At 58.8% G+C, this 26,823-nt stretch overlaps 2 protein-coding genes across 2 annotated transcripts; one reads left to right on the top strand and one right to left on the bottom strand.

The window, feature by feature from the left end:
• The first annotated feature begins 1,491 nt into the window (after positions 1–1,491).
• Positions 1,492–18,072, top strand: NOS3 (nitric oxide synthase 3). The gene is made up of 26 exons (XM_019712825.3): positions 1,492–1,693; positions 3,039–3,141; positions 3,447–3,595; positions 3,797–3,959; positions 5,259–5,350; positions 5,434–5,575; positions 5,844–5,983; positions 6,091–6,265; positions 6,869–6,970; positions 7,527–7,721; positions 7,841–7,914; positions 8,098–8,242; positions 8,450–8,554; positions 10,090–10,157; positions 10,597–10,713; positions 10,819–10,993; positions 12,697–12,829; positions 12,949–13,027; positions 13,117–13,304; positions 13,816–13,988; positions 14,266–14,476; positions 14,560–14,647; positions 15,672–15,793; positions 16,549–16,697; positions 17,071–17,265; positions 17,454–18,072. Exons 1-26 carry the CDS (start codon positions 1,536–1,538, stop codon positions 17,613–17,615), a joined length of 3,603 nt encoding a protein of 1,200 aa, XP_019568384.2. The 5' UTR covers positions 1,492–1,535; the 3' UTR covers positions 17,616–18,072.
• A 187-nt stretch (positions 18,073–18,259) lies between these two features.
• On the bottom strand, positions 18,260–25,770 carry ATG9B (autophagy related 9B). The gene is made up of 14 exons (XM_019712826.3): positions 25,120–25,770; positions 24,946–24,989; positions 24,701–24,765; positions 24,373–24,534; positions 23,716–23,857; positions 21,552–22,306; positions 21,241–21,394; positions 20,842–21,021; positions 20,057–20,293; positions 19,747–19,880; positions 19,493–19,589; positions 19,182–19,305; positions 18,954–19,095; positions 18,260–18,793 (listed from the first exon to the last, which is right to left on the bottom strand). Exons 1-13 carry the CDS (start codon positions 25,667–25,669, stop codon positions 18,968–18,970), a joined length of 2,772 nt encoding a protein of 923 aa, XP_019568385.3. The 5' UTR covers positions 25,670–25,770; the 3' UTR covers positions 18,260–18,793; positions 18,954–18,967.
• Between the last annotated feature and the right edge of the window lie 1,053 nt (positions 25,771–26,823).

The following is a 26,823-nucleotide window of genomic DNA, read 5'->3' as shown; positions in this document are numbered from 1 at the left end:
CCAGTCACAGCTCCATTAACTGGAATCTACAAACAGGGAGTCTTTCTCAGCCATGTACACTTAGGTGGTGGCTGAATGGGAACCAGAGATGGGATCTGTCTCCTTGGCTATCATGGGTGAAAATATCTGAGACGTGGGACCTGGATGCCATCTCCTGCCTCAAGGGAAAGGGGCGTGAGTGGGGTGGGGCCTCGGGCTCCTGCACCACAGGCACAGGTCTGGACTGAGCATAGGTCTTGCGTTTCTGCCTCTCTCTCGCCTGCCCCTTCACTGAGAGTGGGCAGCTCTGCGGACATCCAGGAGCTCAGGTTTGTCCTCCCTCCAAACTGGCAGACCCTACTACCTTCTTGGTGTGACCCCAGAGTTCACAGCACAGCCCATTCCTTCCTGCTGATCCGCCAGCCTGCCCCCCACCCAGGCCCACCCTAATTCTATCCTCCACTACTTTCCAAAGGAGTCCAGCCAACACAAATCTACATGTTTGTTTGTCTGCCTGCCTGCCTCTCCCAGTCTCTGCCTGTCCCAGTTTCTCAACTTCCATCTCTTTCTTGCAGTTTCTCTTAGTCTCTGTGGTCTCAAATCTACAAGGCTCGGACCCGTGATGCCCTGACTCATGGCCTTTCTCCAGCCCCGAGATGGCTTAGGACTACAAGCCCCAGCATGCACTGCTCTCCAAGGTGCCAGAAGAATGCTGCTGTGTGCCACTGGCTGTCTGGGAATCATAGTTTCCCTAACATCAAAGTCTTGCTAGGGCTCCAAGCTCTCCCCAGGGGGCAGTCCCTGCCTTGGCGCTGAATGCTGTGTCTATCTGCTGACCTAATGCCCCCAGGGAATCCTGCGTCACTGGATGACAGGGTGGGGGTGGAGGCCCTAGATGGCAGCTTCCTGCAATTTTGTGTCCCCCACTTGAGTCACAGGGGGCGGGGGTTCCAGGAAATTGGTGCTGGGAGGGGAAGGGATGCCCTAATGCCAGACGCGAGGACAAAGGGTCACTGCATCCCCATTGGGCCTGTTCCAAAAGGACTCTAAGGCAGGGGTTCAGGAGTGCTTAGATGTAGGGCGGGTGGTGAAGGGGGCGACCCTAGAGGTCCCTGTGGTCACAAAGAGTCTGGGACTCATCCCTTGCTACTGACAGTGCTCACCTTCCACCTGACCCCTCAGGCCACAGCCAGCCAGGGCCAGATGGAAAGCGTCCCCTGGTCTGATACAACAGAAGGGCCTTTCTGATTCTCTGGTTGTCCACCCTGCCATTCCCTCCACACCCCACTCCTGCACTCCAGCCTCAGAGTACTACTGGACACCTGTGTTCCCACTTATCAGCCCTAGTCCTTGGAGCGGAACCCAGGCGTCCGGCTCCCCACCCTCTGGGCTGGCGGGCATGGAGCCGAGGCTTTACAGCCTCCCAGCTGCCTTGTTCCTGTCCCATTGTGTGTGGGACAGGGGCGGGGCGAGGGCCAGCACCGGAGAGCCCCCTCCCCTTCCTAAGGAAAAGGCCCGGGCTCTGCTCAGAGCAGCAGAGCTGACGTGAGGCCGATATGGGCAACTTAAAGAGCGTGGGCCAGGAGCCGGGGCCGCCCTGTGGCCTGGGGCTGGGGCTGGGCCTTGGGCTGTGCGGCAAGCAGGCCCCAGCTAGCCCGTCATCTGAGCCCAGCCACACACCAGCACCTGCACCCCCGCCTGCGCCAGACCACAGGTGAGGGCCACAGGGGCTAGAAGCAAGTGACAAAAGGGTGGGTGTCAAGGCCTGAAGGCCGGGGTTTGGAAGGGCTGGAGCCTGCAGCCCATCCAGGAGGGCCATGTCGCCAACGCAAAAGTGCTGTCAGGGGGACTCAGACAAGAGACCAGGATCAGGGCCAGCAGGCAGAAGGTGAAATTGGAGGGAAGGGTACTAACTTACCAGGTTTGAATCTCCAGGGTTTGAATGGTGCTCTGCTGCCAAGAGCTGTCTGACTTTGAGCAAGTTACTTAACCTCTCTGAGCCTTCATTTATCTAAAATAGGCATATAATGTACTTGCTATAGTTTTCAGTTTCTAGCTCATGGCAAGCGTTCCACAAACAGTGATGATCATTTAACAGAAGAAAGGAGCAGGGGGATAGTTATAGGACAGCCAGAACACAGGACTCATGGAAAAAGGAGAGCTGGGGCAGGAGGCGCCGGGCCGTGAGGAGGAAGGCTGAGAAGACAGAGCAGTTAGGCCATTTTCCCCATGCTCCAGGCCCCTCCCCTTAGTAACCATCAACCCCAAAACTGACTGGGCAGCCCCAGCCCCCCAAAGCAGCCTCCCTGGGGCAGAAGCTCCTGAAGAGATGAAGGCCGTGGTGGTAGCCAGGTGGGATGGCAGACTGAGCACGGTGCTGGGGCTCCAGGCGCTCTGTGGGAAGGGCTCCACACAGGCGCACCCGGCCCTGCGTCCCTCCCTTCCTCCCCGAGGCTGGCCTGGCGGCTCTGGGAGGAAGTGATAAGGCCTCCGAGGCTTCCCTTCACACGACGGTCCCCTGTCAGGAGGGGTATAAGCGGGGAGGGAAATCTGGGCTGACAGTCCCTGCTGGGCTTCCCTCAGCTCCGCTCGGTCCTCTACCCCCTGACGGCAGGGCTCATCACAGTTTCAAGGGGTTGGACACCCCATGTCCAGAAGAGGCGATGTGAGCCCTGCATGGGGATGAGAACCCAGCCCTGGGCCAGGGGCTCAGGGGCTCAGGGGCTCAGCGCCACGGCCCCCGCAACCCCGGGTCTGGCTGAGCATCAGAAGACCGTGGAAGGAGTCAGGCAGGCCAGGGGACGGAAGGGACCAGCTCTGCCCGTGTGGTCCTTGGCAAGATACCTAACTTCTCTGAGCCTCAGGTCCCTCCTCTGTCAATGGGATACAAATATTGCCTTCCTCCCAAGGTTGTTATGAGGGGTGAGAAAAAATCAAAGAAAGCATATGGCAAGCAACAACAGAATCATTGGGGTTATGATTGCTGCCAGAGGGGTCTCTGGGGTACACCCACAAGGAAACACACTCGACCCCCATGACCCCACCCTGGCTCCCCACAGCCCCCCGCTCACCCAGCCCCCGGAGGGGCCGAAGTTCCCTCGTGTGAAGAACTGGGAGGTGGGGAGCATCACGTATGACACCCTGAGTGCCCAGGCACAGCAGGTAAGGCGGGAGCCCCCCATCCCAAATCAGGGTCAGGAGGGCGAGACCGGGAAGAACCAGAAGAGCTAAGGGACATGCAGGGGTGCTGGTAACTCTCAACCTCCATCCGTTGCCCCAAGCCCTGCTGGAGTCTTGCCCTAACCCAGCCCAACCTCACCCCATTTCCAGTCTCAGCCCCAGCACTCAACCCTCACCCCGCCAGGCCCACCCTACCTCTGCACCCCTACCCTGGCCCCTGCACCCTGACCTGGCCCTGACCTTTGTGCTCCCTACTCTCTCCACCTCTGCCCCCCACCTCGATCTAGGACGGACCCTGCACCCCAAGACGCTGCCTGGGCTCCCTGGTATCTCCACGGAAATTGCAGAGCCGGCCCTCCAAGGGCCCTCCACCCCCTGAGCAGCTGCTGAGCCAGGCCAAGGACTTCATCAACCAGTACTACAGCTCCATCAAGAGGTGGGACCCTGACCTGACACCCACAGCCCACCCCCCACCCCCACCCCCGGCCTTCCCCAGGATCCACTCCCAGCCACCATCCTGATACCACCCACACGGGGCCTGAGGTCAGCACCTACTGGCCTCCCCCCAATAGCCACAGGGAGCCTAGGAGCCCTCTGTAACCCACAAGACTTCCTTCTGCTGCCTTCTCCTCTACAGGAGCGGCTCCCAGGCCCACGAGCAGCGGCTTCAGGAGGTAGAAGCCGAGGTGGCAGCCACAGGCACCTACCAGCTCCGGGAGAGCGAGCTGGTGTTTGGAGCCAAGCAGGCCTGGCGCAACGCTCCCCGCTGCGTGGGCCGGATCCAGTGGGGGAAGCTGCAGGTATGGCTGGCTAGCAGGCAGCAGGATGGGAACTGGGGGACACAAAAGAGGAGAGGAGAGGTGTGGGCAGCTCCTGAGATTCCCTGGGGGGTCCCGAGCAGTGGGGAGATCCCTGCCCGTTCCCGTAGAGACTGGCCCCCTGGGAGCCCTCACCCAGTAGCTGACACCTGGTTGTTAAGCCCCATAGCAGTGCCTTACCAGCGAAACACCCAGACATACCAGGTCGGTGAGGACAGCTGAGCAGTGATCCTTGGGGGGTATTGTCAAAGCAACAGAAGCAGCCTTCTGGAAAAGGCCCCTGTCTGCTTCCTCATGTGGGCTTCACTTGCCAGTCCAGTCCCCTCACCCCAAACACACTGCTCTCTCCTAGTCCCCCACTGCCTCAGCCCCACACCCTCCACGCCCCGCCACGTGACTCAAAGCCAGCCTGCGCTACTGGAACAGACTGGCGCTAACAGAAACAAGTTGACCCACCACGGAACTGAATCTGTGACCTTGGCCTCCTTACTGTAACTGGCCACCAAAGAATTTAGGATAAAGCCACATGCTCAGTAAATCCCAAAGGAGTCTCAAATAAGAACCATCCTGTGTGACACCTGCATAGCGCTCTGTTGTTCAAAGTTCTACCTCAACTTTGAACCCATCCGAGCTTCCATATTTGACCCCCACTCACTGTTACATCCCTCTTTGGCCCCAGGCCAGACACTGCCACCTCCTGCGCTATGACTAACACAAGTCTCCTCCTCCCTCAGACAGGAAAGGGACCTCCCAGCCTCCTACTGGGGCCTCCACTCAGCCAGTCAAGAAGTCCTTCCTAGCATCAAAATGCCAGGATGGGCAGAGTCCCTGGAGGCCGTCTAGTACAGCCACCTCCCTTCCCATCCCATCATCAATGTGCTCGAGGAGCGTCAGGTGACTGGCTCAGTCACCTGCTTTTGCTTAAGTACAGTGGGTAATAGGGAACTCACACCCACGTCTCCCCATCAGTCGGTGCCCTTCGTCAGTCATCAGTCTGGCAGTGACTGCACCAGGTATCGAGTGGGCTTCTGCAGGGATGGAGATAAGAAGCAGACCAGCTATCCGGGTGTGTAGAGTACAGGGCAGGAAGGGGTCAGTGGGGTACAAATGGCCAGGGAGGCTCCCCAGAGGAGAAAGAACCATAGCTCTCACATTGAGTGACACCCCAGCCATCGAAGGCTGCAGACGAGGTCGCTACTCCTTCCGCCACCTCCTTACCTTCTCCTGGAGCTGGCCTCAAGTCCCTGTCTCCCTCCTGTCCCTTCACCTCGGCTGGCTCAGGTGTTTGATGCCCGGGATTGCAGCTCTGCCCAGGAGATGTTCACCTACATCTGTAGTCACATCAAGTACGCCACCAACCGGGGCAACCTTCGGTGAGTGTCCCGAACCCACCAGACCCACTTCTCCTCCGGGGGCAGAGGAGTTGAGGCTCTGACCAGCTCTCGTCCTATGCCAGCTCAGCCATCACAGTGTTCCCCCAGCGTGTCCCAGGCCGCGGAGATTTCCGAATCTGGAACAGCCAACTTGTGCGCTATGCAGGCTACCGGCAGCAGGACGGCTCTGTGCGGGGGGACCCAGCCAACGTGGAGATCACCGAGGTGGGCACAGGGAGGCGGAGAAGGGGGAAGCCAGCAGTGAGGCCTCTGGGGTGAAGCAGGGGGGCCAAAGAAGAGTCACTGAAGCAGGGAGAGGGGACCCTGACTGAGATGAAGGATGAGAAATGCCAAGAAGGGCGTCCCTGGGTGGGCATGGAGATCCAGCCACCGGAGGATCCGTGAGGTGAAGGGCGGGAGATGGCTAAAGAAGGAGTCGCTGAGGAGGGCGCGACGCTGGGCCCGGACCTGACTCTGGCCCTGCTCCCTGCAGCTCTGCACCCAGCACGGCTGGACCCCAGGAAATGGCCGCTTCGATGTGCTGCCCTTGCTGCTCCAGGCCCCAGATGAGCCCCCAGAACTCTTCACTCTGCCCTCTGAGCTAGTCCTCGAGGTGCCCCTGGAGCACCCTACGTGAGCACGACAGGGCCTGGGTCAGGTGGAGGAGGGGCTGCCTAGGGGGTGGCCAGGCAGGCAAGGCTCCACAGGGGGCCTGACCCCGCGCCCACCCACGCCCCCAGGCTGGAGTGGTTCGCGGCGCTGGGCCTGCGCTGGTACGCCCTCCCGGCCGTGTCCAACATGCTGCTGGAAATTGGGGGCCTGGAGTTCCCCGCGGCCCCTTTCAGCGGCTGGTACATGAGCACGGAGATCGGCACGCGCAACCTGTGTGACCCGCATCGCTACAACATCCTGGAGGTGAGGGCCAGAGGGTGGCAGCGGGGGCAGGGGCTGCAGGTTTTGACTCACAAATACATCCACACAATGTCAGCCAGGGCAGAGTCTGAGCGCTTGTCAGGGCCAAGCCTCCCTCCTAAGCTAGAATTCGGAGGAGGGGCCTGGAAGCACCGCAGTTGGAGCAAAGGCTGGGTGTGCCTGCATGCCTGCGTGCGTGCAACTGCGAGGGTCGACTGGGGGATCCTGCCTATGAGTGGACCTTGCTCAGTTCAACCCCACCTTGTTCAAGGGTCAAAGTATGTAGTTATTTTTCTGGAGGTGGGATCTATAGATCTTTCGCTTTCATCAGATTCTCAAAGCAGACCTTGACCCCCAAAATGTTAAGACCCATTTTAGAGATGGGAAGTGGAGGCCCAGGGCTGAGAAGTGACTGAGAAGTGTCCCTTTCTGCTCTGTGGTGCCCTTGTGGGCAAGAACCTGAACCAGCCCCAAACTAGGCAGTCAGGCCTCCCGGTGGCCACGCCCCCACCCTCACTTCCTCCACTCACAAGTTTGAGACAAAGATGCTCTCCGTCCACTCCCCACCACCCAGCCCCTACCAACGCCATGCACCCCTGCTTCTAGGACGTGGCTGTCTGCATGGACCTGGATACCCGGACCACCTCGTCCCTGTGGAAAGACAAGGCAGCAGTGGAAATCAACTTGGCTGTCCTGCACAGTTACCAGGTACGCAGGCCCAGACCTGCCAGGAGGGCAAGGGCTTGGGCTGGAAGCAAGGAGGCTCTTAGGAACCGGGGCAGGAGTGAGACGGCGGGCGGGAAGGAGTTCTGGAGTCCAAGTGTTACGGGGCGCACGGGCCTGCAGTTCTGGGGACACAGCACGTCCTGTTCCAGGTACTGCTGACCAGTGCGTGCTCAGTAATTCCAGTCCCCAGGGTACACTGGGGATTGAAGTTTGCGGGACCCACTGGATTCTAGAAACTCTAGTTCCAGGATCAAGGGCGTGCTGTGCATTGTAGTTTGGGGAAAATAGTGCCTGCTGAGTACTTGTCTGGGGTGTCAAGGTTTAAGGTACGAGGTTGGAGGCGAGGCATCCAAATAGCGGAGTTTGAAGCTGCTTTGCACATTGAGCTTTGAGCATGACCGTGCATGCTTCAGTCAGGGGTGACGCTGCACAGTATATGTTAGATTTGGGGTGATCCAGGGCCCAGTAGGGTTTGCGGTGACAAGTGGTGGGGCCTGTAGGCTGAGTCTAAGCCCCTCCCCACCCTCCCTCACCCCAGCTGGCCAAAGTGACCATTGTGGACCACCACGCTGCTACATCCTCCTTCATGAAGCACCTGGAGAACGAGCAGAAGGCGAGGGGGGGCTGCCCTGCCGATTGGGCCTGGATCGTGCCCCCAATCTCGGGCAGCCTCACCCCTGTCTTCCATCAGGAGATGGTCAACTATTTCCTGTCCCCTGCCTTCCGCTACCAGGTGCCCACCCCACTGGCTTTGCCCAACGAGGCCAGCTCTAACAAAGCAGGCCCCAGGGGCCTCCAAACTTCTATTTTCTTGACTCACCTCCCCCTTCCACCCCCCTCACTCCCCTGCAGCCAGACCCCTGGAAGGGGAGCGCAGCCAAGGGTGCTGGCATCACCAGGAAGAAGACCTTTAAGGAAGTGGCCAAGTAGGTGCCTAGGCGTGCTGCCCTTTCCCACACACTGGGGGGGCGGGGACCATCCGCAGCAGTGGTCTGGGCACCAGCCCTCCACACCCACCACTCAGCGCCCCAAGACCTTGCTTGGACTGTGCACCTGGGGAAGCCCAGCTCCATGTGCTGGGAGCCCCCTCACCCCACCCTCTCCCACAGTGCAGTGAAGATTTCTGCCTCACTCATGGGCACTGTGATGGCCAAGCGAGTGAAAGCGACAATCCTGTATGGCTCCGAGACCGGCCGGGCCCAGAGCTACGCACAGCAGCTGGGGAGACTCTTCCGGAAGGCTTTCGACCCTCGGGTAGGGCTGAGCCCAAGAGAGCAGGGATCTGGAAAGAGGGGGTCTGCCAGCATCCTCAGATGCGGCCTGGAAGACAGGAAAGGTTCACAAGTCAAGGCCCACGAGGATTCCAGGGATCCACAGGGAGTCAGAGCGAGACAGGGCCCCAGGGAAGGCCAGAGTGAGCAGGATGGGGCATCAGGACGTCTGTCTTCTCCTCACCCCCAGGTCCTGTGCATGGATGAGTATGATGTGGTGTCCCTCGAGCACGAGACGCTGGTGTTGGTGGTGACCAGCACATTTGGGAATGGGGATCCCCCAGAGAACGGAGAGGTGAGGCCTGCAAAAAAGGGGCCACTGGGCATGAGGGGAGACTGCACTGGAGTGGCTGGGCGGGACCTCCGCCCCCCAATGGAAAGTGGAGATGCCCGGAAAGTCCCCCGGAGTGTGACCTGCACAAGCCACACTCCAGGCCCACCCATGGGCTGCCCCGGACACACACATTGCGTAACTGTGTCCCCACGTCATTTCCATTATCAGTGCAAGTGTTTATCACGCTGAAGGCACTTCTGTTAGACTGCTCTTGGACATTGACAAATGAGAAAAACAGGAATACTCCACTTCACATGCAATTTCAGCTTTTTCTTCTTAACAAAAGAAAAGAGCCCTGCTCCAATGTCAGCAGAGATTAGGTGACTTCACTTTCTGAACAAACCTTAAACAGACTAGAGAACCACCACTCACTTGAACGGTCACTTGATTGTTGACCATTCTCTTTCAAGCTACTCTGTCTCCATTCATTTCTGGTGCCTTTCTGCCGACAGGCTTCTCAGTGGTAAATGCCTTCTTAACACCTAAGGTGGAAACTCTGACCTAAGACTTCCACCCTGCCTTGCTGCCCTTTCCAGCCCTCAATCTGATCTGCCTTTGAAAGAAAAGTGGAATCACTAGCTTTTGTTTGCTATAAAAGTATTTACAGCTATGTGACCCACCACTCTATGAAGACCTAGAACATTTCCATCACCCTCGAAAGTTCCCTTGTCGATTCCCCCAGTCAATCCCCTTCCCAATCTCCCCACCAGAAGCACCACCATTCTGACTCCTTTGTGGCTTCTTTCGCTCAGCTCAGCCTGCTTTCAAGGCTCACCTTGCAGCTGGGTGACGCAGTTGCGCGTTCCCCACGGCCGTGCAGCCTTGCTGTGTGAATACACCCAGTGTGTTTCTCCACTGTCCTGTGGACGCACACTTGGGCCGGTTCCAATGCTTGGCTCTTATGAATAAAGCTGTTATGAACATTCTGTGCAAGGCCTTTGTGGGCTTATGTTTTCATTTCTCTTGGAAAAATACCCAGGAGTGGAATTGCTGGGTCATCGGGTAGATGTATGTTTAACTTTGTTTTTTTAACTACTGAACAGCCAAATGGATTGAACTGCTTCCTTTAGTTCTGTGCATTTCAATGTATGTAAAGTTTACCTCAAATTTTAAAAAATGGTGCAAACCTAGGTATGTACCCCACAGGAAACGGGTATATTGGTCCCATTTTTACTTTTTTAAAAAACTATAAATCCAGATATGTGCGTAAGTATGGCGGAAAAGAGCTGACGTGTCAAACAACTGTCAATAGTGCCCATGCCTTGCGGGGTAAGACTGGAGGGAAGATAGGGGCAGATTTTTTCTTTTATTAGTTTACACGCTTCTGGAATGTTTTCAAAAAAGCCAATAACTCTTTTGAAAATTTCAAAACTAATTAAAAGTTACAAATCACAGTAAGCGCCAGCCCGGTCCAGTTTTCACCTTCTGTATTGTTTGAAATAAAACAACACTAACCGTGATGCCGACACTTTCCCCCCTACCCCCCACCCCTGCAGAGCTTCGCAGCGGCCCTGATGGAGATGTCTGGCCCCTACAACAGCTCCCCTCGGCCGGAGCAGCACAGGTTCGTGGGGTGGGAGCTTCGGGCAGATGGGGGCAGGGAGGCATTTGGAGACACAGCGGAAAGGAGGTCTGAAGAGTTCCCCCTCTGTGCCTCCAAAAGCTGGAGGACAGATGGAGCAGGCCTGGGCCCCACACAGCCTCGCACTGCCTCCTTCCTGCGACCTGCCCACACGCAGTCCCAGGACTCTGAGGCCATGGCTTTCAGAGAGTGGAGGGGAGGAGAGCAGAGCCCAGCGGTCCAGGGAGCCCTAGGGTGTTGGCCCTAAGGTGCTGGCCCTCCGCTCCCGTCCCAAGCCTGCTGCAGAAAGCGAAGCCGAGCCCCAGGGCAGGGCCTTTTCTGTCCCCAGTGCAGAGACCCTAAAGCTGTCCCCTGCCTAGGTCTGGGCCTGTGCCATGTGTCCAGTCCCCTGTGACCCCTTGTCTTTGTCTTCTCTTGTCAGGAGTTACAAAATCCGCTTCAACAGTGTCTCTTGCTCAGACCCGCTGGTGTCCTCCTGGCGGCGGAAGAGAAAGGAGTCCAGTAATACAGACAGTGCGGGGGCACTGGGGACCCTCAGGTCTGGGGGCCTCTAAGGGGAGGCGCGCTGGAAGGGCGAGCTCCCTGGGCACACATGGGCTGGATGGGACAGGGGTGGGCTCCTGTGACAGCTCCCTGCCCCCAGGTTCTGTGTGTTCGGGCTGGGCTCCCGGGCGTACCCCCACTTCTGCGCTTTTGCTCGTGCGGTGGACACACGACTGGAAGAGCTGGGTGGGGAGCGGCTTCTGCAACTGGGCCAGGGCGATGAGCTGTGCGGTCAAGAGGAGTCCTTCCGTGGCTGGGCCAAGGCTGCCTTCCAGGTGACATCCTGGGCCTGTCCCAACATCCGATCCCCGCCACCCCTGCAACCCCAATTCTGACTCAGTCCTGGACACCTCCCCATTGAGGCCTGCAATACTGAGACTGGGGGCCTCCCTGCTGCCCCGATTCTGTTTGGTTTTCTGGTCCCTTCCTGTTCCTTCCAAAGTCCACCCTTATTTTGGCTCGGTCCTGACTAGTGGACAACAGGACCCTAACGACACAGGAGGGGCCGGACCCAGGCAGAAGAGAGCAGGCAGGGCCCCAGCAGGCAGGAGCCTCAGTTGCACAAAGGGAGGGAATGAGAGCAGGGCCCCTGCCCAGGGCGGGCAGGATGGAGGGAGAGGGGAAGGATCAAGAGAGAGCTAGACAGAGAGCTGGAGCTGACGCCAGCACAGAAACTCCAGGAAATCAGCGGCCAGACAGGCTTGGACTGGAGGGGATCCTGGGCCAGGAGAGGGCAAGGAGGGGCAGGTCCCAGGGCTGTGACTTTCTCAGCCTGACTTCCTCCAGAGGCAGCGCTGCCTGGTCTGGGGCCGTGCCTGGACCTGAAGGGGGCTTGTTCCAGGCAGCACTGGCCCCTCCAGGGCTCCCAGGCTTGAGCTCAGCAGGTCTGGACTGATGGAGAGGACGAGGGCATCCTAAGAAGTGGGCTGGGGAGGCCACCTGCCACAGGTGGAGGGTTTGCTGGGGAGAAGGTCAAGCTGGACAAACAGGCCCAGACTGGGAGGAGAGGCAGGAATAGAAAACGAGGCGAAAGAATCCAGACAAAGGGAAGCAACCGGAAGTCAGGAGTGGGACGAGAGGGAAGGGGCACAACATGAGGTTTAGGAACCTCCTCTAGAGGCACAGGGTCAGCCGGAGGAACATCCAACTGGAAGCAGGAAGGCTCTGAGCGAACTAGGGTGGTAGCAGCGGGAGGAGGAAGGAAGGGAGGGGGCCAAGGAAGGAAGGAAGAGATATAAGACTCTATACACACAAAAGAAAGATTAACAGGACTGGTGACACGGGGTGGCAGGAGAGGGAGCAGCCCAACATGGATGAGCCCCAGATTTCAAGCCAGGGACTTGCCCAGCAGTTTGCCAGACTTGTGCCTGAGCAGAAACAAATAAAACACGCACCTTCCCAGGGCCCGGCCCCAGGGGCCTCCTCCAGCCCTTTGTGAGCAGTACAGGGGAGGACAGACCTGCGGAGACCCCTCCATGGCCCCACTCCATAAAGCTCTTAGGAGCTTTATATAAAGTATCTCATTTCATCTTCACGGGAACCTCATGAGATATAAAGATGGGGAAACTAAGGCAGTTTACTGCAAGTGCAGAAGTTAGAATTTGAATGCAGGTGTGAACACAGACAGCAAGAGATGCATTCGCTGGGCGCTACCATGTGCCAAGCACTGTGCTCCTGGGCACACGAGACCAACACGCCAGATTAAGTAACTAATGGGTGTGACACAAATATGCGCAAAGAGATAGCTAGCACAGCGGCCGAGGCATGGCATGGGCTGAGGAACGAGGTGCCACAGCCTCCGCCCGTTTCAATGCCATTCTCCCTCCTGCCACTCTGCCAATCCCACAGTTGTCCTCGAGCCTCAGGTGGAGCTCACAACCCTGTGAATGGAAGGTGGCACCTGGGGACCCAACAGACCCAGCTCCACCTCTCACGTCAGGCGCCTGAGCTCCTCCGCCCTCCCCTCCTTACTCCTCAGGCCTCCTGTGAGACCTTCTGTGTGGGAGAGGATGCCAAGGCCGCCGCCCAGGACATATTCAGCCCCAAACGGAGCTGGAAGCGCCAGAGGTACCGGCTGAGTGCCCAGGCTGAGGGCCTCCAGCTGCTGACAGGTGTGGCCCTGACCTCCCCCTGACCCTGCTGGCCCTCTGGACTCTCCAGGGTCCCAGGACTAACCTGCAGGCACAGCAGACTCCCTGCCTTGGGCTCAGCCTCATTTCCCGCCCCCCAGGCCTGATCCACGTGCACAGACGGAAGATGTTCCAAGCCACAGTCCTCTCAGTGGAAAACCTGCAAAGCAGCAAGTCCACGTGAGGAAGACATCCCCCACCTGTCCCCGTCCCTCCTCCTCCCACGTTCTGCCTCCTGCCCCCTGTAACTGCTCTGTCCCCACCCCCAGCCGGGCCACGATCCTGGTACGCCTGGACAGTGGAGGCCAGGAGGGGCTCCAGTACCAGCCAGGGGACCATATCGGCGTCTGCCCACCCAATCGGCCAGGCCTCGTGGAGGCGCTGCTGAGCCGTGTGGAGGACCCTCCACCACCGGGCGAGCCTGTGGCAGTGGAGCAGCTGGAGAAGGGCAGCCCTGGTGAGAAGGCACGGTCTGAGAGCCTGCTCCATCCCCGTGCCCCAGGGTCCCCTGGGTTCAGCGCCTGGCAGAGGGTTGCTATATATCTGCTCACTGCTGGCTGTGCCACCTCCTGCCAGGCTGGCCTTGTTGCTGGACAGTCCACAGAGCACGGCTCCTTTCCCAGAACCTATCCCCACACACCCCCAAAAGTCTGTCTTCTCCCCCTAGCAACCTAGCCTGCTCTGTAGCTAGCATGGGGTCTACCTTCTGCCACACCAGTGCCTGGGAAGGAAATAAATTGGGTGGGGGAGAGGAAGAGAGGCCAAGACCAAGCCAATCCAGGCAGGGGCCCCCAAACTAACGCATGAGGGCTGCCCAGACAGGCCCAACACAGCTGCTCAAGGGCAAGGTCACCAATAAACGCCATGGTCAGTCCCCATGTACCCCACCAAGAAGCAATTATCACCGCCCAGACAATGCAGTTCTGGCTTGGCCCCTTCCTCAGAGCGCCCCTGTGCCCCACCCCCAGGTGGCCCTCCCCCGGGCTGGGTGCGGGACCCCCGGCTGCCCCCGTGCACGCTGCGCCAAGCTCTCACCTTTTTCCTGGACATCACTTCCACGCCCAGCCCTCGACTCCTTCGACTGCTCAGCACCCTGGCTGAAGAGCCCAGTGAACAGCAGGAGCTGGAGACCCTCAGCCAGGTTGGGGGGCACCCCAGAGAGGAGCAGGGGCTAGTGAGGCGGGAAGAGCTGGGAGGAAGGGAGCCCACCTGGCTAACAGGTACTGGGGCTTTAAGACCCAGCTGTTAGTAATTCATCTCAGAATTCTCAAGGTCCTAAAGTGCTGGGCACAGAGAAGGTGCTGGACAAACATTTGTTGGCCTGAACCCGGGAGAAGGCTGAGCTCGGGAGGGGTCAAGAAGGGAGGTCAGCAGGGAGAGCTAGACGTTCCAAGCCGCCTGCACCCTGTCCCCGCCAGGACCCCCGGCGCTACGAGGAGTGGAAGTGGTTCCGCTGCCCCACGCTGCTGGAGGTACTGGAACAGTTTCCCTCGGTGGCACTGCCCGCCCCCCTGCTCCTCACCCAGCTGCCCCTGCTGCAGCCTCGGTACTACTCAGTCAGCTCAGCACCCAGCGCCCGCCCAGGAGAGATCCACCTCACAGTGGCCGTGCTGGCATACAGGACCCAGGGTGAGGCTGGGGAGGCAGCCAGGGCCAGGGCCACATCGTGACCCCCACCAGGCTGCTCACTGGCCCCCCTCCTCCCCAACTAGATGGACTGGGGCCCCTGCATTACGGAGTCTGCTCCACGTGGCTGAGCCAACTCAAAGCCGGAGACCCTGTCCCCTGCTTCATCAGGGGGTAAGTGAGCACTGTTGGGGGGTGGAGGGGAAAGGGGCACTAAGAAGAGAGTGTCTGTCCAAGCAGGAGTGGAGAAAGTGCCTCACAGAGGGCTGGGACAGCTGGAGAGCTGGGTGGGGGTGACACAGGGTGAGGTGGAAGCTTTGGGGAGGGGGCAGGGAAGACAACATGTCAAGGATGGAGAGTCCAAGCTAAGGCACTTTGGAACTTAGGCTCCGCTTTGGGCCTTTAACCAATTTGGACATAGGGTCCTGCCCTGAAACTGCAGGTCCCAGAGGCAGGGCTGGGGTTCAACCAGCAGGCCCTGTCGCTTTTAGAAGATGTACTGTGTCCTTTGCTACATCCTTGGGGTCAGTCTGATATTGGGAGGCATGGCACCTGGGAACCGTGCCCACTCAAGAATAAGTCCCTACTCAGTCCAGGGAGAACTGGTTAGGTCACTAAAGGATCAATGAGGACTCTCAGGACATCCTTCCCTCATGCTGTGTTCAGAAGTCGCCCCATCCAGCAGCCAGGAGTCAAAAGTCCCTGGTGGGTATGTGAAGAGTTCCCAGGATGGCACCAGCTAGGCCCAGTGACCCAAACTCATCCAGGAGGCTAAATTACAAATTCAGTAGCAATCTACTGAATACAAACCAAATACCAATATTGAGGCTACCATTTAAAATTAACACACTCAGTGAACTCATTATGAACCAAGAGACTGTCCCTTCCCTTCCCCTAGTTTCTAAATCTCCTAAACTGAGACATCAAAAAATATTCTTCAATTCAAATTTGAACTGTATTTCCTTTGTCCCAACTTCTAGAAGAAACCACAGGTCCAGGGAGCTTCTGCCAGCTAGCAGAGTTCTTTTAATAAACACATCGTGCTTACTATGAACTAGAGACACTGTTGTAAGCACTTGACAAGTATTAACTCAATTATCAACAGAAGCTGAGTTCTCCTCGCTCCACCCCGCCAAAGGCTCATTAAGAAGGGGGAGCCGGGAAGCAAAGGGAGCCTAACGGAATGTCTCTCTGCTAGGGCTCCCTCCTTCCGGCTGCCACCTGACCCCAACTTGCCCTGCATCTTGGTGGGCCCAGGCACGGGCATAGCCCCCTTCCGGGGATTTTGGCAGGAGCGGCTGCACGACATTGAGAGCAAAGGTGAGGCTGGGGGCCAAGGGCAGGAATGACTGGAAGGCCGGAAGTAGTCACACAATCCAGGGACAAAGGGTGGGGCTGGAATGCAGGAACCAGGTAGGAAAGAGGGCAAGAAATGGGCCGCAAAGATGAAAAGAAGCTTATTACACCACAAGGAGGGAGGGGAGGGCCTAGAGGCCAGGGCAGTGCCCCGTTGGTCTGGCTTCCTGGTGCCGGCACAAAGTGTTGGAGTGGATAAAGGACAAAAGGAACCGGAAGTCTGGAGAGGATGGGGCTGGGACTCAGGAGACAGAAATTCCCCAGGCAGACACTGGACTGTGACGGAGCTCTCCTAGGTGTGTCCAAGACCCAAGGAAGCTACAAAGGGTGTCCAGGGCAACTGGTAAATCAAAAGAAGGAGACTGTGAGTGAGAGAAAGGTGGGAAGTGTGGGAGCTGAAGGTGTGGGAGAAAATGGGGTTGGAGCAAGGAAGGGACTAGATAGAGCCCCAGAACTATAGTGTTAGACGGTGCAAAGCACGTGGAATTCTGAGTCAGAAGCCCCACGTTCTAGCGCCACCCGAGAAAAGGCACCACCTATGAGCTTGGCATCCACCTCAGGCAGGGTCTTTGAAAAGTCGGTCCTGCACTGCGCTATCCTAGAGGCCAAACAGCTGAGAGGTGTGGGCTGTGCGCCTAGGCGAAAGCAGCCAATGGGAGGTGTCGCTAGGGCTACGCCCCGACAGAGTGGGCTCTCCCAAGCCGCAGTGCTGCTTGCAGGGTTGCAGCCCGCCCCCATGACCTTGGTGTTCGGCTGCCGATGCTCCCAACTCGACCACCTCTACCGCGACGAGGTGCAGGATGCCCAGCAGCGCGGGGTGTTTGGCCGCGTCCTCACTGCCTTCTCCCGGGAACCCAACAGCCCCAAGGTGCGGGACTCTGAGGGCGCAAGGGTACCCAGAAGCTAGTGACGCGGAGAGGACCGATGCGCGCTCCCGCGGGGAGGGCAAGCCCAGGCCAAGCCCCGCCCCCTCCAATACACTCACACATGCACACACGCCCCGCCCCTCAGCTTCCAGACACAACAGCACACGCCCCCACGCTGCCCACAGCGTGCCCGAAGCCCAATTTGGTCTCACGCTCTCACCCAAGCCCCGCCCCGGTGTCACTACACCTCTGTGGACGCCATCCCAGCTCACTTAGGGCCCATCAGACCCGCAGTAAATCTTTTCACCCCGGGACCTTCCCTCCCCTCCCGGCCTGCTCCCCGCTGGACCAGGCCCTAAGTCCACCTCCCCGCAGACCTACGTGCAGGACATCCTGCGGACAGAGCTGGCTGCTGAGGTGCACCGCGTGCTGTGCCTCGAACGAGGCCACATGTTTGTCTGCGGCGACGTCACTATGGCAACCAGCGTCCTGCAGACAGTGCAACGCATACTGGCCACAGAGGGCGACATGGAGCTGGACGAGGCCGGCGACGTCATCGGCGTGCTGCGGGTGCCAAGGGGCAGGACCATTCTGGGGCGGGACCCGGCCAGGGCCCGGGCGGGGCATAGTCCTAGCAGGGGCGGTGCCAGAGGCGGGGCGAGGGGGCGGAGCCCCGGCGGGGCGGAGTCCTGATAGGGGCGGGGCACGCTCCCGCGCGGATCTCCGACTCGGGGTCTGACCGTCCTCTATCCCCGCAGGATCAGCAACGCTATCACGAGGACATTTTCGGGCTCACGCTACGCACCCAGGAGGTGACAAGCCGCATACGCACCCAGAGCTTTTCCTTGCAGGATCGGCGTCTACGGGGAGCAGTGCCCTGGGCGTTCGACACTCCCGGTTCAGACACCCCCGGCCCCTGAGAGCCCTCTTTCTCGCTTTCCATCCCAGTTCCTGGAGAGGGGCCGTCAGTCCCCCGTGGCGCTGCCGATCGCCTGTCGGCATGCCCAAGACCAGCCACCTCTCCCTTTCCTCCCGAGGTGCCTTCCCACGTCAGTCCAGAGTCCGCGGAGACTCTCCTAACCCCCAGGAATGAGCGAAATGTCTTTCTCTAGCCCTGGTTCCCTACCTGGCTCTCACTAAATCTGGAAGGCCCCTCCCAGCAGTGGTATTCCAGGGCCTGCTGTCACCCGTTCCGTGTTCTTGAGGTGAATTTTAGATTTCCCTTACCTCTCCCAGGAGTACCTTATCTTGAAACTTAATCTCCAAATCATTGAAATATTTATTATTGAAGATTCACCATAAGAGACTGAACCAGATGTTATGGGAGCTACTGAGATGCCTAACCCAGCCCGGCGGATTAAAATGATAGAATGATAAGCTCTGTCTTTTATCTTGTGCAGATGTGGGGGTGGCAATTCTTTGCCAGGGAGTCCTACTGCTCCACTCTGACCCAGCCAGTCACAGGTAGTTCTCCGGCGCTGCTCCTTTGCCCTTGATTGAGAAGCAGGTACTGCCCTCAGCTGCCAGGAATGGGGGTGCCAGAGACCAAGGTCACGAAGATGTGTGACACAGCCATGAGCAACCTTTACTGCTTGTTTTAGACAGGATAAGGAGCCACACCCACTTCCTCAGACGTCACACCGATGTGGAGCTCTAAAAACATCAGCCCTGGCTAGTCTTTCCACTCCCAAGTCCCCACGGCCCCCCTCCACAAATCCCATGGGAACGTGAAGAACCAAGCGTGTCTCTTGGTCCCATCCCTCACTGTTTCCCTTTCATTTGGCTTGGCCTCCGCCTTGGCCCTGCCCCCACCTTGAGGATACTTGAGGACTTCTTCCCAGGCAACCACTCCAGGACAGCTAATTCGGGGTGTGTCCCGTTCTCCTCTCCATAGAGAGATTGTCTCTAAGACTTGTTTCCAGATGCCTTTGGCATCTCCTCTCCTACCCTTTCTGTGCTCTCTGGGGCGAGTTCATCAGTGACCCCCAAGTCCTGCCCAACTAAAGCATCTGTGGGGGAGGGGGGTCCCTAAAGAGAGCTCGGTGTGTTCTTCTACTCCACCTCGTCCGATCTCCTGTGGCTGGAGAAGCCAGGGAACCTGAGGGAGGAGAAGGCTCTTGGCAAGCAGTCCCGGGGTTTCGGTTCCAGAGCTGATCATCGCCTCACCCTGAGTGCCCACCACTGTTCCCATCCCCCCAAGTCTGGCTCCACCCAATTTCCTATTCATCCTGCCCCCACCACAGCTGGACAATACTGACCCTGAGGAGCCCTTTCAGTCAGTGCTAGAGGCCTGGCCAGGCTCCTTCTGGGTGTCTGTGGTCTCCCGAAACCCTCCGGGGAAGAGAGTCTGGGTCCTCTGGGCTCTCCACTGCTGTCTGGGGCTGGAGGCAGGACTGGAACCTAATGAGAAAAGCCGTCAGCTGGGCAGTGCCATGATGCCTGCTGTCTGCCCATGATCTGTCCCCTGCACACCCTGCTTGCCTCACCATCACTTGACCAGGATGGCTTCTCCTCATCAGGTGAGAGTGTCTGCGGGGGGCTGGCCCAGGGCCTGGACAAGGAGGAAGCTGAGGCCTCACCCCACAGTTCCTGCTGCTGCTGCTGATGGAGCTAAATGTAACAAAGAGGAATGAGGGATCCCTCCTGCCCCACAGTGCAAGGCCCAGGCCCTGGGCTAGGTGCAGAGGAATTTGAAACCTCTCCCCCTAGCTCCTACTGGGTACTTTCATACCTTCCTCAGCCTCCATTTTGTGCAGCTTCTCTCCCCACATTTCTCTTTTCGGCACCCTCTACTCACCTGGTGCAGGTAGATGGCATGGAGACTCATCTCAGCAGAAGCAAGCTCTGGGAGCTGGGCCAGCTTCTGGCCCCTGGTTCCTCCTGGGGACACACAGCTGGAACAGATAGTCAGTAGATCAAAGACATGCCCCTCCCCCTGCACCCCATGGGGAGGGCCAGGCTTGACCTCCCCTTCCTATCCCCCCCGAGTGCTCCCTGGAGGGTCAACCTCACCACCCCTGCTGCCCTGCATTTCAGGCCCCCACCCCTTACCTGGGGTCCTGGGAAATTCGCGAAATGGAGGCCAGGACGCTGGCAGTGGCTGCAGCTGGGCAGGGGGTTGTGGGGCTCAGGTCCCGTGGGGGCAGCAGGGGGTGCACCAAGAGGTTGGCCAAGACGGTCTCCGGCTGGGAGCAAGAGAAGGGGGGGTCAGAAGAGAACAGAAAGGGAGGGCGGAGGTCTCAGCAAGGTGGGAGAGCAGGCTGGACCAGTGCGTGAGCAGGTTAATATAAACAGTGAGGCAGAGGAGGAGAGGCCGAGTGGCAGGTGGTGAGGCCAGAGGGCAGGCCACGCTGCGGCTCACCAGAGGGGAGGAAGAGTCGCTGAGCACCCCGGGGGTGGGGGGGCTGCGAACCGAGGTAGCGCCCCAGGTGGCTGCATCCTGTTGTACTCGGCCCCGAAGGTGCCCCAGGAACTTGGAGCTGTGCCCTGGGGGGCGCCATTGTGGGTGTACCAGGGAGAACCTCATCAGGGAGAGCTCAGTCTTTCCATCCTCTGCACGCTGAGATTGGGAGGCCTCTGTCTGGCCTGCTGAGAGCCACTGAGAGAAAAAAAGGAAAAGCTGTGGACACTGCTTTTATAGCTGCGGTGGAAGCCTCGTAGGGTAGGGGGACAGGAAACATTAGCCCCAGTTTCCAGGTGAAAAGAATGAAGGCTACGACGGGGATTTGCTCAAGATCACCCCAAAACACAGCAGCAGAGCAAGACCTGGGTCCAGACCCAGCAATGGAAGAGACAATGGGCTCAGTGCTTTGCAAACCTGTGCCCACCAGAGCCCAGGGCTGGCCTGGGGCCTTGGTGAGGATGCCCGGACTCACTCCAGCCCTATCCACTGGCCAGCTCATTTCTCTACCTCTCTGGTGGCCTTTACTCCCATTTACTGTCGCTAGGGTTGTACACACATCATGTCATGTAATCTTCACACAGCCCTGCTCATTGACTATGGTCATTGTCCTCATGTGACAGATGAGGACGCTAAGAAACAGGGAAGTGAAGTGACTAGCTCAGGGTAACAGGTGGCAAGTGATGGAGCTGAGGGACAAACCCCTATCTAACCACCACCCCGCACACCCAGAGAAGCATTCTAACCTGAGGGTGGCCGTGGCGCTTCACATCCATCAGGGCAAAGGAACAGATGTCACCAACCCCAGCCACATCCACAGTGAAATGATGAAAAAAGTCAATAATCTCCAGGGCACGAGGGCGAAACCAGAAGAGCAGAAACAGCGGGGTGAGGAGAGGGGAGAGAAGCTCCTCCAGGAGGGACACCTGGGAAAGCAGGGGTGAGGATGAGAAGAGGTTGCTGAGCCTGCCCACGATCGTGATTAGAACCCAGAGGCCCCCCAGGGACGCTGGCCAGAGCAGGAACGCTCCAGCCGTCATTCCCCGCATCCTGCATCCTGGGATAGCCAGTCCACGCCCTTTCCCAGGTGCCCCGGAGTGCACAGCATCCCTCTGGAGCAGCGCCCCTCGGGTCTCGACCCTCACCGCTCGGTATTGCAACAGCCGCGCCATCTGCCGGTAAGCGCTAGCCCTGCCGGCAGCGCCGGGCTCCTCCGGGAGGTAATGCATGTGAGCCAAAGCCGACTGCAGCAGGAGCTGCGGGGAGCGACCCTGGCACTGCTCGTCCGGAAGGAAAGACCTGGAGGGCAGGGTCAGGGTGGGGAAGGGGCCTGCGGTTAGGAGGATGGGCGACTGGGAGGCAGGGCTGGGGGGAGCTGGCGGTGGGAGGGGTCGAGATCGCGGAGGGCTCCGCCCCAGGTCGGCGGAATCCCGGCTCCCCGCAACTTCCGCCGCACCTGGCCACAGTGACCGTCACCCCGAGCGCGGTCATGGCGGTCAGCACGTGCTCCACGGCGAGCACATCCTCGTCGTAGACGGTGAGAACGAGCAGCGCTGCGAAGAGCGCGCCGGCGAAGAAAACCAGCTGGCGGGCCAGTAGGGCCTGCAGGGGCGCGGGGGGCGCGGCGGCGCGCAGGAAGGCGGCGGCGGGGCGGTAGGCGCGGGCCAGGCGAGAGCGCAGCTCGTGTGGCAACTCGTTGAAATGGCGTAGCTGCAGGCGGGCCAGGCGGGACCATCGGCGCGCCCCCAGCGCGCCAGGCTCTCGCCGCAGCAGCTCCGCGTGGCTGTAGAAGGCATGGAGCACCTGCCAGGCCAGCACCAGCGGGCTCAGCGCCAGGTTCACGGCGGCCAGCAACAGCACCGTGAGCCGCCAGCGCGCAGCCAGGGCGCCCCTCTGGTCGCTGCGCTTGTAGGCGTCGGGCAGTTCCCAGCCCCCGCGGAAGAGCGAGAAGGGCCCGCGGAACAGGAGCAGGTCGACGTTGAGGGCCAGGCCGCGGCTGAGGAAGGCCGCACTGCCTCCCCAGGGCAGCGCGCAACGCGCCGGCAGCAGGCCCTTGTTGGCCAGCGCCACCTGGTAGTTGGTGTAGCGCAGGATACGGTGGTGGACGTCCAGCTCCGTCAGCGGCCGCGGCTGCACGCACAGGCCCCCGCTCCTCTGCAACGCCAGGAGGCGCGACTGCACCTCGGCCCAGGGCACGGAGCTGAGCTCCTCCTGAGGACAGGGGACAGGTGAGGGCCGCCGACCTGCAGTCCTCTGCATGGCGATGTCCAAACTCACCATGTCGTGAGCTACATGCCCCAGCGCCCCCTTCCCACCGTCCTCACCAGTGTCCCTCAGGCGGGAAACCTGTCACTTCTGATTTCTGCCCTCCCCTAACTGGTGCGCTCACCAGGGACCTTCCTACTTCCTTTCACCCTCTTCTGAATTGTGTTGCTCTTGAGGCCATGAGTAACGTGCTCCCCAATGACACCTCATGAGTTCATCTCTTCAGGTATTTGACCTCAGCCCCTTAAGAGCAGGTTTTCCTCAGCCCCCTCCCCGCCCCAGCAGTGCGACACACAGAAGACACGGAACATGTTCTGGAAGCCTCACGCCTCAGCATGCTTTCAGACCCCCAGCCCCATCCCACTCCATCAGCACAGTAACCTTCCCAAGACACCGGCTGTGTCCACGTGTGGGGTGCAGATCTCTCTTGGAGCTCCTCTGCAAACCTCATTTTAGCCCAGTTTCACCCAGCTGCCCCAGGCCAGCCTGTCCAGTCCATCCCAGGGGCTCCCCTTCCCCTGGAAGTAACAGGGAAGGAGGGGAAAGAAGGGAGAAGGAGAAAGAGAAGGGTGAGCAGCCTCCTGGAGGATCAGTGGTCTCACTGCCACTCACCCCGCCTCTGCCCTGGCCCTCCTGGTCCTCCCTGCACTATGCCTAGTGCTCCCCTACGCAGGGGGGGCTTTCCAGAACCTCCCCTTGGCTGTGCAGGAGGGCATGCAGAAGGCTCTAGCTCTCTGAGGGGAGCAAGGGATGCCCGCTGCAGAAGGTAGCTTTTGAGTAGTGCCTTCAAGGAAGAACTGAGGTACAGAGCAAGGAGTGTGAGCAAGACAGGGAGGGAAGAAAGGGCAAAGCGGGACAGGGAGGAAGAGGGCAGTCACCCATGCAGTGGGTGACTGCAATAGGGGGTGAGGCCACAAAGGAGAGTGGTGTCACCCGACAGGGCCTGAACACTCAGGTGCAGGCCGGTGGGTCGATCTCAGTGCTGCCCACAGAAGCTCCCCCCATCCTGCATAGGGGCTTGGACTGCCTCCCTGCCTCCTGTCCTTCCCTGCCCCCCCAATTCCTCCTGTTCTATAAAGCCGGATGACTGGCCCTCCTCTAAACACCACCAGCATGTGACTGTAAGTCATCTTTTATAACCCATCTAAATCAACTAAGCTCCACTAGGGTGAGGACCGTGTTTTATAAATAGGGGTACCCCACCTGCTAACGTTATTTGGGGTCTAGGGTAGGTGTCAATGAGGCCTTCTGCCTGCTTTTCAGTGGGCCCCTCTGTGTGTACAGCCCCCACTCCGGCCCTGTCCTCTGCCCCCTCACATGGCACCCCTTCACCCACACACACCCACCCCGCTCACCGGGGGGATGTGCAGGGCCTCCCTGTAAAACACCTGGACGTCCCAGTAGCTGAAGAGGTTGCAGACTGAGCGAAGCAGCTGGACCAGCCAGAAGGCCGCAGCCAGGATGAGAAGGAAGACCAGCAGGGGGCTGGAGCGGATCCTGGGGGTGGGAGGACATAGCGCCAGAAATGGAACCCTCCAGAAAGGGAGATGAGACTGGGAGAGCAACGGGAAGGGCATGGAGGGCATCTAGCAAGACCATTGTTTCTCAAAAGATGGGTCCTGGGGGTCCCCGAAACCGTTGCAAATGTCTGCATGGTCAAAACTTTTTTCAGATAATAGTCATATTTTCTGCCATTGGCATTCTCATTCTCACAAGTGTACAGTGGAGTTTTCCAGAGGCTACGTGACATCACATTGACAGCCAGCGGAAGGTGTGCTTATGCATTCTTAAGTTTTAAAGCTGTCCTCAATTTTACCCTCTAATAAGGTACATACAGATATGAGTCTCATGAATAAAAGCTCTTGGGGTTCTCCATCAATTTTAAGTATATACAGGTGTCCTGAGACCCAAACTTTGGAGAACCGATGATCCAGCCTGAGAGACAAAGTGAGGGGGCGTGGCCTCTTGTCTGCTCTCTGCCCCACCCACTCCTCCCACTGGTTGTCACTCACCGCTGGGCGCAGTGGGATGAAGGTAGGATGGCATCCGACAAGGTCACTTTGCTGTGAGGCAGCCCAGGTCTTGTCCGGTTATTTGGTTGGTTGGCAAAGAGAACATTGTAATCCACGCAGCGAAGGAGGAAGGTCGTTAAGGTGACGATGAAAACAAATTGTCTGGAAGAGCAGGGAATGCAGTGATCAGGCCTGAGCGGTGGGTAGGCCTCTGCCCAGCCTCCAGGGCAGTGTGGGTCTTCCTGCCCACACAGCTGGGCCCCTGGGCTGCTCGGGGCGGCACTGGGTGAATTAGAAGCAGCAGGCCCTGCAGGGACAAGCAACTCACCCCAGTTGGAAGACATCCTCCAGCAGGATACAGGCAAAGCCATTCCTCTGGTGATAGCCGTAGATGTAGCCGGTGTGTCAAGAAATAAGCCTGAGGCATAATGGGCCTTTCCTGAGTACGCCTCCCCCTCACTGCCCCAACAAGTCCCTCAACCTGCTGAACCCTCAGAGTCCCCCTGCCAAGAATGGCGCCAGTGCCAAGGAGCCCTCCCCTGCCACCGCTGCCAGGCCCAGCACAAAGGATATCTTGGTGAAGAAGCTGTCCAGGTTCTGGATGTGGTGCCAAGAGCCTGGGCACAGAGAGGAGAGCGCTGGGTCTCAGCTCTCACCTGAGTGAGCTCTCCACGCGCTCACCCTGCTGCCTCAACCCCCAGGCCCTCCGCACTCCCCTCCCCCACAGTCCCACTGCCACACGCTCACCTCTGAGCCCTTCAGGCACATGAAGCAGGGGCTGCTGTTCCTCCCCATGGAGGGGTGAGTCTTGGGAGCCCTCAGGGTCACAGTCCTCCAGCCGCTCATAATCCTGCTCGGGGATTAGAGGGCCTATCCGCAGCCCAGGACTGCCCTGGGGGCACCGGCACGAAGCAGGGGGAGTCACCGAGGCCAAGGGTGGGGTGGAATGGGAACCCCAGGAGGGGGGAGCAGAGATGGGTGTCATCACGAGCCCTACCTGTGATGGGGGGGTGGCTAGGGTGGGGAGGGCACTGTGGCGAGGCTGAGAAGCCCCTGGGGCCTGCACAGCTGAGCAGGGGCGCCCTGGGGCTGGAGGAGGAACTGAGGAAGGCACACTTCTTGTGTGAGGCGCAGGGGACAGAGAGAAGATGGAGACCCTCCCTCCCCCAGAGCCCCGACACGGAGGAGCAGGAAGAGGAGGCAGTGGCATGGGGAGGAGGGGCACTGATGCCGGCCCCAGGTCTCCCCACTGCCCCAGCCGACCCCGGCTCCCCCCCCAGCCCATTCGCCTCACCATCAGGCTGGTGGCTTCTCCTGAAATTTCTGAAAGATGGGAGCTGCTGCTGTTTCCACAGAGGTCTGGGGAGCTGAGCAGGGACTTCAACAGGACGGTGACAACAACAGCAGTGACTCACTTGGGGCAGGCCCCAGGCGTCCCAGCTCGCAGCCACCTGTCTAAAGCATCACACCCCTTTCCAGGGCAACCTTCAGCCAAAGCTCTCAGGGCCCCACCTCTGTGCCTGGGAGGGATGTTAGGTGGAGAGGCAGAGGCTGAAGGAGACCAGAGGAGACCCCTCTTGTCCCATCTTCAGACTTCAAGTGGATTTAAAGGGGATGCCCGAGCGTAGCAGCCGAAGTAACAAAAGCAAAGGACACCTTGTCTCAAAGGATTGTAAGTCTATGGAGCCAAGGTATTAAACCTCTGATTTCTTAAAATCTTGTCTTCTCTCTCTCTCTCTACACACACACTCACACACACACACACACACACACACAGTGACCAACAGAGAAATGCTTTGTGACCAAAAGAAGAAAAAGAAAGAAAAAGGCAAGAAAAGAAACGAAAAGGCGACTATTTGTTTGTGACAGTAACAGGAAGGGAAGAGGGGAGACTGCCTGACTTTGCAGCTGCCAGGTTGGGGAGAGGAAGAAAGGAAAGAAAGGAGAGGCAGCTCTCTTAGATGTGAGAAGTAGGTTTTGGAGTTTACAGCAGAAAAGCGGGGCTCCTTGGAAGTTCCATTATGTATACCTCATCATCCTCTTGACCCCGGAAACCCTCTCCCCCAAGAACTGATCTAGTTTCTAGGGCCCCTGAACCAGCAGCGGGCAGCTGGGGGTCCAGGATTTGGAAGGATAATTTGGGTACTTGGGATGAGCTCATTGAGTTCCGTGTTGCCACCTCAGTGAGGAGGAGGAAGAGGCCCAGGCAGCTGGTCTGGTGGCTTGTCCAACGCCATTCTTGAAGCCCTGAATCACCAGGTTTCCTACTGAAGTCCATGCCTGGGGAGCTGACTCAGCCACTGAGATGTCAGGCCTCCAGGGCTTAGGCCCAAGGGTTGATGTAGGGGCGTCTCCATGAACTAAAGAGAGAAACAGAGTGCTTCCCAGATTGTTCACTGGAAGATTATGGAGGCAATCAATCATAGAACTGCCCCCAAGATTTGAGTCCAG

This window comes from Rhinolophus sinicus, chromosome 8, assembly GCF_057876585.1.
Source record: "Rhinolophus sinicus isolate RSI-liver-muscle chromosome 8, RSI-T2T, whole genome shotgun sequence".
Taxonomy (NCBI): Eukaryota; Metazoa; Chordata; class Mammalia; order Chiroptera; family Rhinolophidae; genus Rhinolophus; species Rhinolophus sinicus.
The sequence above is the reverse complement of the archived record's forward strand: the minus strand, read 5'-3'. Positions and strand labels throughout refer to the sequence as shown.